Source organism: Mya arenaria, chromosome 8, assembly GCF_026914265.1.
Source record: "Mya arenaria isolate MELC-2E11 chromosome 8, ASM2691426v1".
Lineage (NCBI taxonomy): Eukaryota > Metazoa > Mollusca > Bivalvia > Myida > Myidae > Mya > Mya arenaria.
In genome coordinates, this window is record NC_069129.1 from 47,132,216 (window position 1) to 47,148,896 (window position 16,681).

Genomic DNA, 16,681 nt, shown 5'->3' on the forward strand with positions numbered 1-16,681 from the left:
ACGAGAACAAGCTGTTCTATACTTCTAAGAAATAAGAGCCAGTAAACTTACATGATTTGGAATTTTACTGGCATTCTTGAAAAATGTCAGTTATGTGAATGATTTATATTTTGGTGTTAAACCTTTTGCAAGCAAGATACCTCAAGCAATTAAGTCTAGCATCATATTGAGCTGCATTTAATGACACGGTTTTAAAGAAAAGTTTTAAGATTTTTTTCGGCGATCCGTTCGTATGGTAAAGTAATTCGTATTCAGCCGCCTATACCTATTCAATACTGCATAAGCATTCTTGACTAATTACTAATTACCGGAGTCCGGATAATAGCCTTGGATGGACGGGCTTGTTAGCAGGCTGAGTGACACCAGCACTTACCAGGAGGCTATCATACATATCCAATCACATCTCCGGGATCTCGAATTACGTGAGATACAGCGAGATATGACGCGATCTTGATTTATCCTTCCTCGAGCTTATAAGCCCAGCCAGACACTCAAGTGGTGAATGTAGGCGGAGTCGGCTTCTGATAACGATCTTTTATTACCCCACCCACCCAGTGCTATCGTACAAGCTCGTGAAGCACGAACATTTTAGCATAATTTCTGAGATACAGATTGACTTTTGTTTGTAAATTATTTCGCGGATAATTTAGATAAGAACATCTGAGACAGTTGTAGAAAATCGCCACTTTGTATATTTTTGTGCGTTTTTGTGTATTTGTGCGATTTAGCTTGCCTTGGATTTTTGTTTCGTATTTACTTCCTCCGTTGACGACGGTTAAGTTAGTGTTTGATTATTCAATATAAATAGTTTATATTGAGATTTGGAGTTGAATCAACATGGGAATTAATTTTAAATAATTAATCTGTGTTTAGTGTAAAATATTTGTTTGGGTTGTAATCGAAGCAGTAAGCTGTAAACACTGTCTTATAGAAAGACTAAATAATGGATGGGTCTCATTTAGTTCCCGAAATAAAGCCTTTGGAGTCGCTAGACCAACTGGAGGACATTGATGATGCGAGTTTATCAAACATTCATGGACATGGCGAAGGCGACGACGATGAAGTTGACACAAGTCATGACACAAGTTTGTCAGAGGGAGGGGAGGGTGGTCAAAAGTCGCCGAAGAAAAGCGGGGTCGGCGTCCGGCGGCAGGAAAAACCGCCATACTCTTACATAGCCCTGATCGTGATGGCCATCCAAGCGTCCCCTAACAAGAGGTGCACACTGAGTGAAATATATCAGTTTCTACAACAAAGGTTCCCGTTTTTTCGGGGTTCCTACCAAGGTTGGAAAAACTCCGTCCGCCATAATTTGTCTTTAAACGAGTGCTTCATCAAGCTGCCGAAAGGTCTCGGCCGCCCGGGAAAGGGCCACTACTGGACCATTGACCCCTCCGCCGAGTTCATGTTTGAAGAAGGATCCTTCCGCCGCCGGCCACGCGGATTCAGGCGAAAGTGTCAGGGACTGAAACCGTTCGGAATGTTTAACATGAACGGAATGGGATCATCGCCTTCCATGCTAACCCCCCATTATGATTTATTTCATCAAAATAATATGTCAGCAATGAATGTCTCATACGGCGTCAATTCCGCCCCTAGCTATGATAACTCATCACTTATGCCAGCAAACACAGGATATCAACAGCCGTCATACAATGCCATGCAGCACCATACTGCTGCAAATTTAGCGAGTTGCAGTTTTAACGTAAACGTGAACGTCAACGGACGATTTGGTCCGAACTGCGCCATGTCAAATGGCATGGCTAACTCAGACTATCCGTACATGGCCAACACCAACCATACACCTTCTTTACAGACGTCAGTATACGATAGAGAAATGGTACCATCCGCTCTAACAACAAACACATCTCTGGCGTCCAATTTACAAAATCTCTCATCTCAGTGGACGTCGTCTTCGGCGTCAATGGCATCACGTTACGTCAAGCAGCAGCCAATGAGCCCGACCGGAAGTACGGGCTCGATCCCGAGCATGTCCCCCGGAAGTAGCGAGTCGTCGCCCTATCAGGTTAACAACACACCGACCACATCAACAGAAGCCATGGATCTCGCCCTTGCAGGTCGGTATTTAAATTACTTTAATTAAATCAATAATTGATTGAATATTCTTTTTCTTTGTATATGATTGAATTATTCGCTTACATTGAAGGTCCAAATCAAGTTTTTCTACCATTTAAAACACCTTGATAAAACTTAATACAAGCCACCTTATTGGATTTACTAGTATTCGTTGAGATTTCCAGGGCTGGTGTTCAATATCGTTCTTAATTGAATTTAAGAACGATATAGCTAATCGGATTAATTGTTATTAATAACTAACCAATAGAGTGAATGAAGTCAATGATATATGACTATTAGATTGACTTAAGTTGAATATTGATTATGTTTGTTTATTTTTTTATATCTAGAACATGTATTAAATAATGCTTACAGTTGAGTGCGGTAATGGTTTAATGAATGCAAATTTTCTACCAAATTGACTTTATGTTGTTTATTCCTTTAAGATTATTTATTATACTAAAAGCGATATATATATTATATATATTTTTATTATATAAACAATTATATTTATTTATATTTCATAAATGCTGTAATCGCTATAATCACAACCACCAACGTTTAATATAAATTCAATACACCAGTTCTCTGTCAATTATAGTATCAATGAACTCCGGGAACCATCCGGTCCAATCAAGGTGTGTAGTATCAGGTTCCCGGCCTAGAAATACTTGTCAAGTTTTGTCGAATAAACGTCATAATTTTTATGATAACGATTCATTAACGAAGCAGTAACTGCACAAAAATGCACGTGTTATCTGCGGGAGCGAGCCTTGCACGTTATCAACGTGCAGATTTACTTCCCAGGAGCTTTGTTCTGACAGGTCTAAAATATAAGTCAATCATTTTCGATTTAAGGCTTTTACTGTAAGTGTGAAAGTGCCAAATAAATAGCTTGTTTTTTGTGAAAGTAATTTTGATTTAAATGGTGTGTAAGTTGATCTCTTTTACAAGTGTATATTGAGTTATACAGAACGTTTTTATACTTTATTATATTAAAAACTATAGTTTCTTGGAAATTCATGGATTTTGTCCATGCGTCCTTTGTAACCCGGGGTCCTGTGTCAATATGATATTATCGTTGTACAATAAATATGCGAATCTTATTAGGACAGTCCGGGAACTTTACGACTGTCCCTCGAAGATCTTACACTGTAAAGAGTGGTCAGGGGCACCGCCAGAATCTATACAATCAATATTCTAAGGTTATCGTTTTACTGAAACGCAGTTTACGCCCAAAATACGACGTTACGCCTGGAAATTTACGATCTTAAGCCGCATTACCCCTCTTGAAACGGAACTTATATATTTGTCACACAGCAAAGATGGTTATACAGTCGCAATTAATCTGTTCTACAATGAGGCTCACATCATTTTGCCAAAGTTAGTTACATTATAGATATTTCGTAACATTTAAGAATTCAGTTTTCCGAGCCGAAACTCAGATTCAAGGTATTACTGTATACGGACTCTACTCATCAACTTTCAATAAGTAAATGATATTTGCATTATACATATTACTAAAAAGCCAATATATTCAAATTTAATTCATGTTAGGAAGACAGGTTTCAAACACTGACACAAAATTAGCCGACTGTTCCCAACTTAAAGTTAACACCGTTGTTAACGTCATCGTTGTTAACTTTCAAAATTGTACTGCCCTTGATGTTTAATGGATACCCTCTGACCTGTACTATTTCTACAACACTTTGAAACAACGGTTTTCGCTTAGCTTTTTTTTTAAATGTGTGATCACATAATACAATGTTTGACGTTTAAAAGTTAACAACTATCTCGCTAACCACGTTGTTAACCTAAAGTTAACAAAGCTCTAAAGAATCGACTAATTATGAGTATCATGTATAAATAATTGAATGAACACAAAGGTCATTTTTATACGTATACATCGAGGGGTGAAAGCGAAAAGGTTCCATCTTTTTCTTTATTTAATATCAGTTACGACCTTTTCACATTCACCAAACGACATGTACATTATATTGTAAGTACAATATGTGAAACTTCACACGATTTTGTTGGCAATTCCTTCAAAATACGCGTACATTAATACATGTTTTAAAGCGTAATTAAGTGAAAATGATATGGACCGTTATATGTTCTTTAAACTAGCTTGTAAAAAAGCTATGAGCGGTTCAGGGCCATAAATAATGATATGGAAAAACTTGTTAAAAGATGAGAACCATCCGGTAAATGACAGCTATTTCATTTCATCAACCAGTTCAGTGGGAAAATTTAATTTAATTTCCATGTGAATGCTTGTACGGAATTTGTATCCGAATAAAATGCCATCTCTTGAAATTGAAGAAATTTTATGTTATTATTTTTCTTATTCTTTTTCCTATTTTCATGAGAAATTGAAATAAGAATAAAAATCCACCAAAAACACGTGTAACATCAATTTCGAAAGAATAATTAATGAATGATTAAAATGCAACACTAACCGATTAACGAGTGCACGAAACTTCGTGCACGTTAAGAGACCAGAATTTCATGACAAATGGCCACGTGTCAAAAGAAACCCGTCCATCTGCGCATCGCAGCTCATGGGAGTAATTCTAATTCGGAAGGGGTATTAGTTGGTATGTTTTTATTACACGATTCCTTAAGTATGACCGATGAAAGAAAAGCGTGTATGAATAATAAACATTAATGCCGAAAGCCATATCTTAAAGAAAAGTTTAAAAAAATACTTAATAATATATCAACTGAATAAATTAGTAAATTAGCGATGTACAATATACATGAAGGAAATAAACTGTCGGTCTGTTTGTCTGTCTGTCTGTCTTTCTCTCTGTCTGTCTGTCTGTCTGTCTCCTACTAATTCATTTCCCTAAATTTTTCAGTGTAAAAAGGCTACCTTCAGATTTGATAAATGCCATTTCTAGAGTCTACACGACGACCATACATTTCCCCAGTCCAATCAGTTCAAAGCCAATTAATTTAACATTAATAAAATAAGTCATATTTCTCCTAAAATCTCCACTCACTTTAACGTTTAGCACCGTTAATTTGTCACGGAATCCATGTTCCGTCAGACCGGAAGTAAACAAACTTCTCGTCAAGCAGAAAATAATTGATCTGCGAGATATTTATGAATTTCTGTCTCTCTGCTTTCAGGTATTAACTGAGTTCAAAGTATAGCAACTTTACATTTTGGGAATTTATCAGACTTAAATAAAATATAAGACTGAAGTAGCAGTCCTGGACCACATCCGGGCACTTGGTATTTAGTTATAACGTACCTTTCATAGAGCGATTCCTCACAACCGCAAAAAGTACAAGAATGAAAAAAAAAAACATGACAAAAATCGTCGAAAATATTCACAGTTGCGATTATCAACGACAGGGCGAATGGGGAAAGCGTTGATGTATTTTAATTAAGCGATTCCTAATGACCGAATAGCATCGACGTGAAAAAGAATGTAAATACTCGTCGAAAAATGATATATTTTACTATACGGTGCATACATACAAATTACTCACTTGTGATAATCGCTCGGATAACCGGTATGCAATGTGAAAAGACCGTTGTCTTATCTCGGGAATAAATACGCGTTTTACACGTGTTATCGATGCGTGCCATGCCAGTAGACTAGCAGATAGCCCAAGACAGACGACATTTGTAATGCCAAGAGTCTAGCTAGATTATTCTTTGGTTCCCCGATGTATGTATACTGCTTATACACTGCTCAGGATTATCTTTTAAAATAAATAGCTGTTGATAGGGTGACTAACAGTTTAATGTATACGTTATCAACAGAATTTCGACAGACAGTGGGGCGATTGTTCATAACACTGTTAACTTGATCATTGTAAGCTTTCAAATATTTAAAGTGACACTCTTATTCGAAATCAATACATACACATGTATAACAATAATAAATGTTGAGTGATAAACCTTTAACTACTTACTAAATAATGCATTTATGCAAAATATTAGTAACCAAAAACAAGATTGTTACCGTGAATTTAATAGCTGGAAACGCAAAAATATTAAATGATTGGTGAGTGCTAAAATATTTACTGTAATCTGTTATCGAATCATAAGGTAGAAATACCGTGTTTTCTGCACCTTTCTTTCAAATTAAACTCACTATGCTTCATAAGAACCATTGTTTTCGACATGTATTCATCGTTTTTGGTATATTAAAACAATTTTATAAATTGGTGTAAATCTTATTTGGGAGTAACAGTGCATCTTTAGTACTCTGACAGTTTCATAGATAAAACATGTGATCTGCGGTACTTTACACACAAATTGAGGCAACTGATACAGCTATGCTTGTTTTACGTTATTATATCAGCAAGTCGTAAAATAGTTCACCTTTAAAAGTTAACAACGATGCCGTTAACAACGTTGTAAACTTTAATAAAGTTCTGAACAATCGGGCATAGTTCAATAATGTGAACTGACGTCAAATCTGACGTCAAGATAAATAAAAATATCCTGACAACAATAAATACCACATGATAAGTATAAAGCAGAGACCATTATGTTTTTATAATCAAATGTCATAAATAAACGTGAATGAATATCAATCTTAACATTTATGATTCATATTTCCTTCGTCCGTAACAATTTAGTTATGTCCCTCAAGTGGTATTAAAGCACATTTGAGTAAGATTTTGGTTAGAATTGTTCTGTTTATCGTTGTATAACAAACAACTTGATGAAGGCCAAAATGGCCAAGGCGTTGTAAGAATAAACGTTTGGACCCTCGTTAGAATAATTGGTAAAATTCTTGAAATTCTGTAATAATTTCTTTTGAAAGTACTCGCAAGCATTGTTCTGCCAGTCAAAAAGTTCTCAAAACTTATAGGCTTATTTATACATGATGGACAATTAGCACTCGCCCTCCTGATCTTGTAATTCTGTAACAATTTCATAAAAAGGTACAAACAGACACATTTGCCTTTACGCTATATATGATGGCATGTACGCACTACCCTTCGCCTCAGACTTATAGGCCTACACGCTATATATGATGGCATGTAAGCACTACCCTTCGCCTCAGACTTGTAGGCCTACACGTTATATATGGTGGCATGTAAGCACTACCCTTCGCCTCAGACTTATAGGCCTACACGTTATATATGATGGCATGTAAGCACTAATATTCGCCTCAGACTTATTGGTCTATACGTTATATATGATGGCATGTAAGCACTAGCCTTCGCCTTAGACTTATAGACCTATACGTTATATATGATGGCTTGTGAGCACTAGCCTTCGCCTCAGACTTATAGACCTATATATATGATGGCTTGTAAGCTCTAGGCTTCGCCTCAGACTTATAGACCTACACGTTATATATGATGGCTTGTGAGCACTAGCCTTCGCCTCAGACTTATAGCCCTATACATATGATGGCTTGTAAGCTCTAGGCTTCGCCTCAGATTTATAGACCTACACGTTATATATGATGGCTTGTGAGCACTAGCCTTCGTCTCAGACTTATAGGTTTATACGTTATATATGATGGCTTGTGAGCACTAGCCTTCGCCTCAGACTTATAGACCTATATATATGATGGCTTGTGAGCACTAGCCTTCGCCTCAGACTTATAGACCTATATATATGATGGATTGTGAGCACTAGCCTTCGCCTCAGACTTATAGACCTATATATATGATGGCTTGTGAGCACTAGCCTTCGCCTCAGACTTATAGGCCTACACGTTATATATGATGGCTTGTGAGCACTAGCCTTCGCCTCAGACTTATAGGCCTACACGTTATATATGATGGCTTGTGAGCACTAGCCTTCGTCTCAGACTTATAGGTCTATACGTTATATATGATGGCTTGTGAGCACTAGCCTTCGCCTCAGACTTATAGACCTATATATATGATGGCTTGTGAGCACTAGCCTTCGCCTCAGACTTATAGACCTATATATATATGATGGCTTGTGGGCACTAGCCTTCGCCTCAGACTTATAGACCTATATATATGATGGCTTGTGAGCACTAGCCTTCGCCTCAGACTTATAGACCTATATATATGATGGCTTGCAAGCTCTAGGCTTCGCCTCAGACTTATTGGTCTATACGTTAAATATGATGATGGCATGTAAGCACTAATCTTCGCCTCAGACTTATAGGTCTATACGTTATATATGATGGCATGTAAAAATAGCTTTCGCCCCAGACTTATATAGGCCTATACATTATATATGATGACATGTTACGAATAGCCTTCGCCCCAGACTTATATTGGCTTATACATTATATATGATGACATGTTACGAATAGCCTTCGCCCCAGACTTATATTGGCTTATACGTTATATATGATGACATGTTACGAATGGCCTTCGCCCAAGACCTAAAGGCCAATACGTTATATATGATTTCATGGTACGAATAGCATTTGCCCAAAACTTATAGGTCTATACGTTTAATATTTACATGATGACATGTGAGCATAACACTTAGCAACCATTGAGTAGTGCATATTAGTCTAATGTCTTTTTTTCTATTCGTCTATGTAATTGTATTATAGTTACAAATATTTGTCGATGCTGTTATGGTGATCACATATTAAAGTTATATCAGGTTATTTATCAAGTGTTTCGACATATTCACAATTGATTGTGTATATATAATTATACATGAGTCGGTTGTATATTATTACGCCAATACTATAAATATAAAAGGAATACCCAAACTAATATAAAATAAACAAAATTGAAAAAATTGACTCAAATTCTAAATACCCTCAGATTCAGCCAAACCTAGCCTCGTTTGCGTAAAACGTAGGATTGTTAAAAAAATATGTAGAATTTTGTTGTCGAGGGTATGAAAACCTAACATTTGAAAATGAGCCAAAATCAACGATTTTACAGTGCTTATTATAATTAGAAGATCCTGTTGCTCTATGCTCTAGAACTTTGCAAAACAGAACAAAACTTAACACATGCAATTGTATAAAAGTCAATGTCAAGTGAATATTCATTGTAAGTGCGAATATAAGCATACATGCTGTATAACATGAACACGGTATTGTGTAAGAAAAACAATATTTTCGTATAAACAATAGTATGGCAAATAAATATATTATTCTTGAACATTAATTGCAGGCAAAACTTAAAGTGACACTCTTATTCAAAATGAATACATGGATATGCATAACAAACAAAAAATATTGATTACAGGATTGTGACCGCGAATTTAATAGCAGATAACGCAAAAACATTAAATGATCGGTGATTGCTAAAAGATTTTCTATAGTCCAATCAGGTAGAAACACCATTTTTTTCTGCATCTTTTTTAAATTAAACTCGGTATACTTCACACGAACCATTTTTTTTTACATTTATTTATTCTTTTTGGCATATCAAAACAATTGCACTAACTGTGGTAAATCCTATCTAGGAGTAAGTGTGCATCTTTAATAAGCTCACATTTATTTACAGTTTAATAGTTGATGGAATTTTAAAAAAGAGGGGCGTACATAATATATACTGTTTGATGTTTTTCTGCCTTTGTAACTAACTATATAACATGAGCTTACACACACAAAATCGAACTCATGTTCAATATCAACTTGGTTACAACATTTCTAGCGCACCATCCAGTTTGAATTCTTAATGGATATACCGATATTCGCAAGCTTCAAATGTAAAAACGGTATTTCCTTGGTAACACATTCAAATTTTCTTCATGATATCGGAATACATTTACAAATATGCTTTTAGGAATGCTCAAAATTTCAGTTACAAAATTCTGCACCTAGTATCAAGTTTTGACACTCGGAACCGCGATAAGCGGTCGTGTAAACCCCCATGTAACTCATGTAATTAGGATCGTTAATGACCTACCAATTAGCTAATTGATTTCCGGGAACAAGGGGCCCCTTGTCGGCACCCCAGGTGACCCTTTCGGCAGGGAACGCAGCATCCGGGACATTTATTACATCATTGTGTCATTTGCGCGTGCGCGAACTTTTTCATGGAATGATTAATTTAATTCAGTATCAACTCTTTATGCTTGTTTTTATATGATATAATATATCAACAACAACAGCAACAACAGCAACAGCAGTAACAACAACAACAACAACAACAAATCATCAACAAATTGGTTACAAGTAAGATATGTAATGTTGATTACAAAAACAACAACAGCGACGACGACGACGACAACAACAACAGCAACAATGCGTTTTCCAACTAAACGATATTATTTATGAAACGGAACACGATTTTGTTCCAAGCATTTTGAAATCAATTGCAACCAGCAAACTAATATATCGGGACGTCCGATTCATCTTTAGATAATTGAATTTTTTCTTAACATTTGATGGTCTTAATATTGTGTTTTAAATGAATTTGCTTCCAGGAAATCAATGCAATGCAGTTCAAAAAAATTTGAAGACACCATTCCCCCACAGAAGTTATAATTGCAAGTAACATACATGTGCAATCGGAGCACCTCGGCCAATTTCCGTCGAACCTCGGGTGTATATGGGCGGTTTACAATGTCAGGTTTCTTTACATTTAACTACGCTGCAAGTAGATCGCATAGTAATTTCAAATATTCAGTCAAACCTAACGATTTACTCGTAGGAATCTTAATTATCTATGCATAATACAATTCACTGGGAATCAATTTGAACTTAGTAATACGAATTACACGTTAAAACACTAAATTTGATTAACATTATAGTTATTAATTTTACGAACTTCAACTACTCATGCACCGGTTTACATCCGAGGTTGTTTTCAATGGAAAATGGCCGAGGTGTTCCGACTGAGTACCATATTGCTGCCATCAAATCCGGTGTGCCAAATATCTCATTTCGTGAAATCTATATTGCCGAATATAATAATTACCCCTGGAATAAATATTTACAAACTATTGTCATTGAAAAGTAAACCGACATGATAACATTTCTTCGAATTGATAAAAATGCCATAACTCATTTGTAAACGGTACTTGAGCGAGTAAAAAAACAGGAAATATAAAGAGTTTCGTGTAGTGGACATTAAGTTTCTTGTAAGGAAAAGAAAAACAAACAAACAAACAAGAATAGTTTCATAGTTTTTTTCATCATTGATTTGATTTAAAAATACATAATGGTCTTATGCCAATGAGCATACGTCATTCATAAAATAACATATTTTTTAAATATTTTTATTAAAGCATATACAGCATATATCACCATATACAATTCAGCAATTCATAAATCATAAATAAACATATACTCACACATTGAACGGTATATAATTCAATTATAATTTATAACAAAGCGTAGCATATTGATATACATAAAGATACGTAGACAAATATTAAGAAATCAATCGTTGTCCGTATATAGTATATATAGTATATATAGTATACACAATATTAACGAATGCATTTAACATTTATAAAGAACAAACACTACTTATAATATTATCGCCGTAATATTATGCATTTATAAATATTGTATGTTTTACAAAATGAAATGTTGTTCACTAAAATAAAACTATTTTATTTGACGTAACAGTAAAAATAAGACTTTTGTATTGAAGACTTTTAAATTATGTTCTTTTTAGCAAAGTAAAATAATACAAGGGTTATTTAAAATATAATTTTACATATGTAAAAATCGAAACGATGTGGGAATCTAATGAAATAATTTGCATTTGAATTAACACAACTAATTTATCAAACAAGACATTAATTTTGACTTTGTGTGTTTTGTCTCGATAAAGATATAGATGTAGTTGAAGATGAGTACCATGTTTTCTTTGAATGCAAGAAATATAATAGCATATAATACGATGTTTTTACTTAGATAGTATTGCAACTGCACACTATTCTGTAGAAGTATTTTATAGCAAACTTTCATGCAAAAATTATAACACTTTGTTAAAGAAATGCCAATTCATTCATGCAATTATGAAAACTAACTATTAAATTGTTGATAGGTTTCTATAAAATTGTTAATATTGTTAAAATAGTCAAGAAAATGACAATGATATTATTGAATGACATTGATGTAAATATGTTTTGTATTATGGGATGGTGGCTGTAAATTACTTAATAGACTTGACTTGAATTTCAAGAAAAAAGGTGATGAAAGAAAGCAGGAACGAAGCATTGTGGTCCGTGTCACAGCTTGCGTTATGCAAAAGAATATTTACGGGCAAAATAACATTTAGGTTCCTGTGACCAGACGACACGGAGTATTATAAACGAGGAATAAATTTTAAAAATATTACTTCAGAAGAAGCACAAATTACCATGTTATAGTTTTGTATGGATTAAAACAATGCATTTAGTTTTTCATATCAGGAATTGATAATGTCTTCATTTTAAAATACCTTTTTTAAAAGTGACTTTCAAAGAATAAGTTCATTACTCAAAACACTTGTGCTAGTAACTAGTTAGGACGCGTTGAAGAGCACAAACGCTTTGTTTCAAATATCCTCACCCTCTATAGCAAGAATGCCAATACAAACACTTGCAAACATTACCAGCCAAATGAGGCGTATCAGTAGTCTGTCGACACGTCATTAAAGGTCGGTGATCCGCGCAGAGGTCGGAGATGAGTTTGCCCATACGGATGGTTTACTGCGTAGAAAGGGAATATTGAAGTAGGCCCGTATAGAGTTAGAAAATGTTTTAAGTCTTTGTCACTCGGTCATCATTTCTTTTTACAGCAAATACTGTTTGTTATTTATGCTTCTGTCAATCAACGTATCATTTATTATTTGCATAAATATCGTCATCATAATTTATCATTATCATTATTATTATTATTATTATTATTATTATTATTATTATTATTATTATTGTTATTATTATTATTATTATTATTATTATTATTATTATTATTATTATTATTATTATTATTATTATTATCATTATTATTATTATTTATTTTTATTACCATTATTTGTTTTTATTACTATTATAATCATTATTTTTAATCATCATTATTATTATCATTATTATTATTATTATTATTGTTATTATTATTATTATTATTATTATTATTATTATTATTATTATTATTATTATCTCTATCATTTTATTATCATTATCATTATCATATTTATTTTTATTTAAATATTTTTATTATTACTATTATTTATCATCATTATTATTATTATTATTATTATTATTATTATTATTATTATTATTATTTTTATTATTTTCTTTTAATTATTTATATTATTTCTCTTATTTATATAACTCTTATTACTGTGAACACTATTATTATTATTATTATTATTATTATTATTATTTTATTATTATTATTATTACTTTTATTATAATTATTGATTATTATTATTATTTTTATTATTGTTATTATGATTATTTCAGATCTATCTTATTTTCCCGCTTAAATACCATTTCGGATGTCCTTTACTGTAAAACACAGTTATACTTAGGAATTTATAGTATCTAAGTCGCATTTGTGTAACTCTCTAATGGTCGTGTATTTTCAGGAATGCGGCTGCCACACCAACAGTACAGCCAGAGCTCAACTTGTGACCGGAAGCCGTACTTCAACTACGCCCCTAACGTCATGAACCCCGCCATCTCACATTCACCGTACTACGAGAAATGTGTCATGTGATGTCATCATTCTACGTGTATACTCCGTGTTATGATGCAATGTGTAATGTGACGTCACCACCTGATGGTCTGGTACATTACGCATAATGCTTATGTGACGTATTTTGTATGACGCTTGACTACGAGAAATGTGACGTCAGCATTGTTTACACCGTAAATTTATTGAACGAATTATGTGATAACACATTTTCATACAAAAAATAGCCAAGTGTGGTTTTATTTGCTGCCACCAGAAATATGTATATGTTGACTCGCGTAACGGAAGGATTTGCTTATGGGTTATCTCGCTCAAAATGCCGACATCTCTGCATTTTCTACAAGAACTATTTTGTGGGATATAATAAAGTCAGTTATGATATACAGGAAACTCAATTGGATTAAAATATTAAGCTATAATGGGTGCCCTGTTATTTAATAGTTTAATGTATGTCAAAAAATAATGCAGTCATAGATTATTTTTTATTTTTCCTTGACTAAACTTTCTCCTTCTTCTTCTTAATTTTCATTAGCGTTTAACTAACGCTTTTCGGCTAAAGAGAGCATCTTCTGTCGTTTATTTCAATTACTTTAAACAATACAGCTAATTTGAACTTTTTGTTATCATTGTTAAAAGCATTTTGTTCACTTTTCGCATGAAAAAAAAGCAATCGATGTTTGACCCTTTTAAACGTGACGGAGCCCTTTTGAGCTGCCTCTCACAGATTGACCGTTTTGGCAATTTTTTTACAGCAATTTGCGAACGTAAATATGAAAAACTACGATCTGATTATTTGTCAGCAGTCTTATTTCACTGGTTTCCATGCATTTTCGCAAAAACTGGCTCGTTCAAAGACAAAAATTAAAAATAAAAACAAGCTGTCAAAACCTTCAATATGTGAGAGCGCAGCTTTAAGGCAATCCTTCCATCATTGATACAAACATGCTACTGGTAAAGTTTCAATTTAAAGTTACAAACTGTTAAATTTTATGATTTTTAAACTTTTCACTGAGAGCATTTTTTAATATAGACATTATGTTATTTAAGAAGCAAATTGATAAAATTACTGTTTAATCATAGTAAAAATTATTTTATTACCTCCCTTTAAGATATAAAGTTATACTTTTAACGTCATTATGGTGTTATTTAAAAATGCAAAAATAAACTAATGCTTAATCAATTTGAATTGAACATAAAAATAATGTCGATGTCAGTATAAAATCATTCGGAACTCCTCGACCATTTTCCATCGAAAACAACCTCCGATGTATATGGACGGTTTACAATGTCCGAAATTGTTCCTTAAATCTGAAATCTTTATTATTTATGCATTAACACACTTCACTGGCAATCATTTTAAACTTAAACTGTGACACGTTATTACAATTCAACTAATTAATACTTTTACTTAAAACTTGACAAACTACTTCTAGTTGGTGGATCGGTATACACCCAAGGTTGTTTTCTTTGGAAAATGGCCGAGGAGTTTCGTATGTATAAAATTCACTTACACTTGTTTGCCTCCTTATGGTGGACGGCATACCTTCATGTTGAAGATTTTTTAGGAATGCCGTGGATAAAATATTTGACAGAAATGTGTTATGGATGAACGTGCAAAAGACACATATGTATTGTTTTAGAATTAGCGACACATTCTGGTCATCATGTACATATTATTTATTCATTTATATTTTAAATAAATGTCTATTATAAAAACACTATGTTTACAAATGGTATTATTGATTATTGTCTTGTTAAATAAACGCTGAAAAGTACTATAATTCTTCTCTTTGCTAGACTCAAAGATACCATGTAGTGGTAAAAGGTTTGTTAGTATGTACCCAGTCACATTTATTCTGTGTAAGTCCATTCTAACAATCCTCAACTTATTTAGTGGTCTACATAATATTGTGTAGACTAACCACGTTCACTGTTTATATACATGTATACCGCCAATAACGACTGAATGCTGATTTACTGAAATAAATGTAGTGGCAAATTTGAAGTATACTGCCTTCTCTTTGGACAAAATATAATGTTGACCACTAATAATTGCAATGATTTATATGAATCACATGTATTTGTGCAGTCCACAGGTTGTTGAACTTTTATTTAACGTGCAGTGCAGAAACAATACAATACATAACTTGCTCTGTATTCCATGCGAAATGGGTTAAGTAATTTAAAAGTGCCCGAATTGCGTAACCCGAATCATTGAAGTATACTTCATTGATACAAATCTGCAGAGTATTATTTTACTTATTACATACATACTTAAACTACTTGTATTTTACTTAAGTCACGAGTTCCATGCCATTGGGTAAAATGCATAATATCACAAAAAGCAAAGGCGTTTTCTTATTAATCATTTCGACAGCCCTTTCATATTTTCAATGCAAAAGTTAGCATCCCATTTCAGTTTTCCATTCCGATTTCTGCCATTCGCATTTAAAGCTGGACACTCACAGATTTGCCGTTTTGGCAACTTTTTTATTTTTTTTATTTTTTGTCTTTGAATGAGCCAATGTTTGCGTAAATGTCTGAATATTAGTGATAAAAGACCGCTGCCAAAGAATAGATCACAGTTTTTCATATTTATGTTCGAAAATTGATGTTTTATGAAATTAAAAGGCATTTCTTTAATGCGTTAGTAACGCTTTTCGACGCCAAACTTTTCGAACGTAAATATTAAAAACTGCGATCTAATATTTTGTCTCCAGACTTAAATCACTGGTTTTCAGATATTAACGCAAATATTGGTTCATTCCAAGACAAAAAAAAAGAAAAAAAAAGTTGTCAAAACGGTCCACCTCTGAGAGATGCAGCTTTAAAATCTATCGTTGCATTTAAGATATTTACAATATGATAGGTCTGAAGACTTTATAAAATCAAAATGAATATAGTTAATAGCCTTTGCCAAATGTTGGAACTATGCACTTAATAAATCCATTAAACAACAAAGAAAAACCTTTTTACACATAAACATTCATTGAAGTCAATAAAATTTCACATCTCAACTTAAATGTTTTCCATCAAAA

General features: G+C 33.4%; 1 protein-coding gene across 1 annotated transcript; it reads left to right on the top strand.

Moving 5' to 3' along the window:
• The first annotated feature begins 943 nt into the window (after positions 1–943).
• On the top strand, positions 944–14,105 carry LOC128242085 (forkhead box protein F1-like). The gene is made up of 2 exons (XM_052959124.1): positions 944–2,078; positions 13,537–14,105. The coding sequence occupies exons 1-2, from the start codon at positions 944–946 to the stop codon at positions 13,665–13,667; spliced, it is 1,266 nt and encodes a 421-aa protein (XP_052815084.1). The 3' UTR covers positions 13,668–14,105.
• Positions 14,106–16,681: the final 2,576 nt, after the last annotated feature.

Excerpts from the sequence above, each read along its gene's own strand:
- LOC128242085 (XM_052959124.1), top strand. The coding sequence starts at position 944 with ATGGATGGGTCTCATTTAGTTCCCGAAATAAAGCCTTTGGAGTCGCTA. Across the intron at positions 2,079-13,536 it reads CATGGATCTCGCCCTTGCAG|GAATGCGGCTGCCACACCAA; the intron begins GTCGGTATTTAA and ends GTGTATTTTCAG.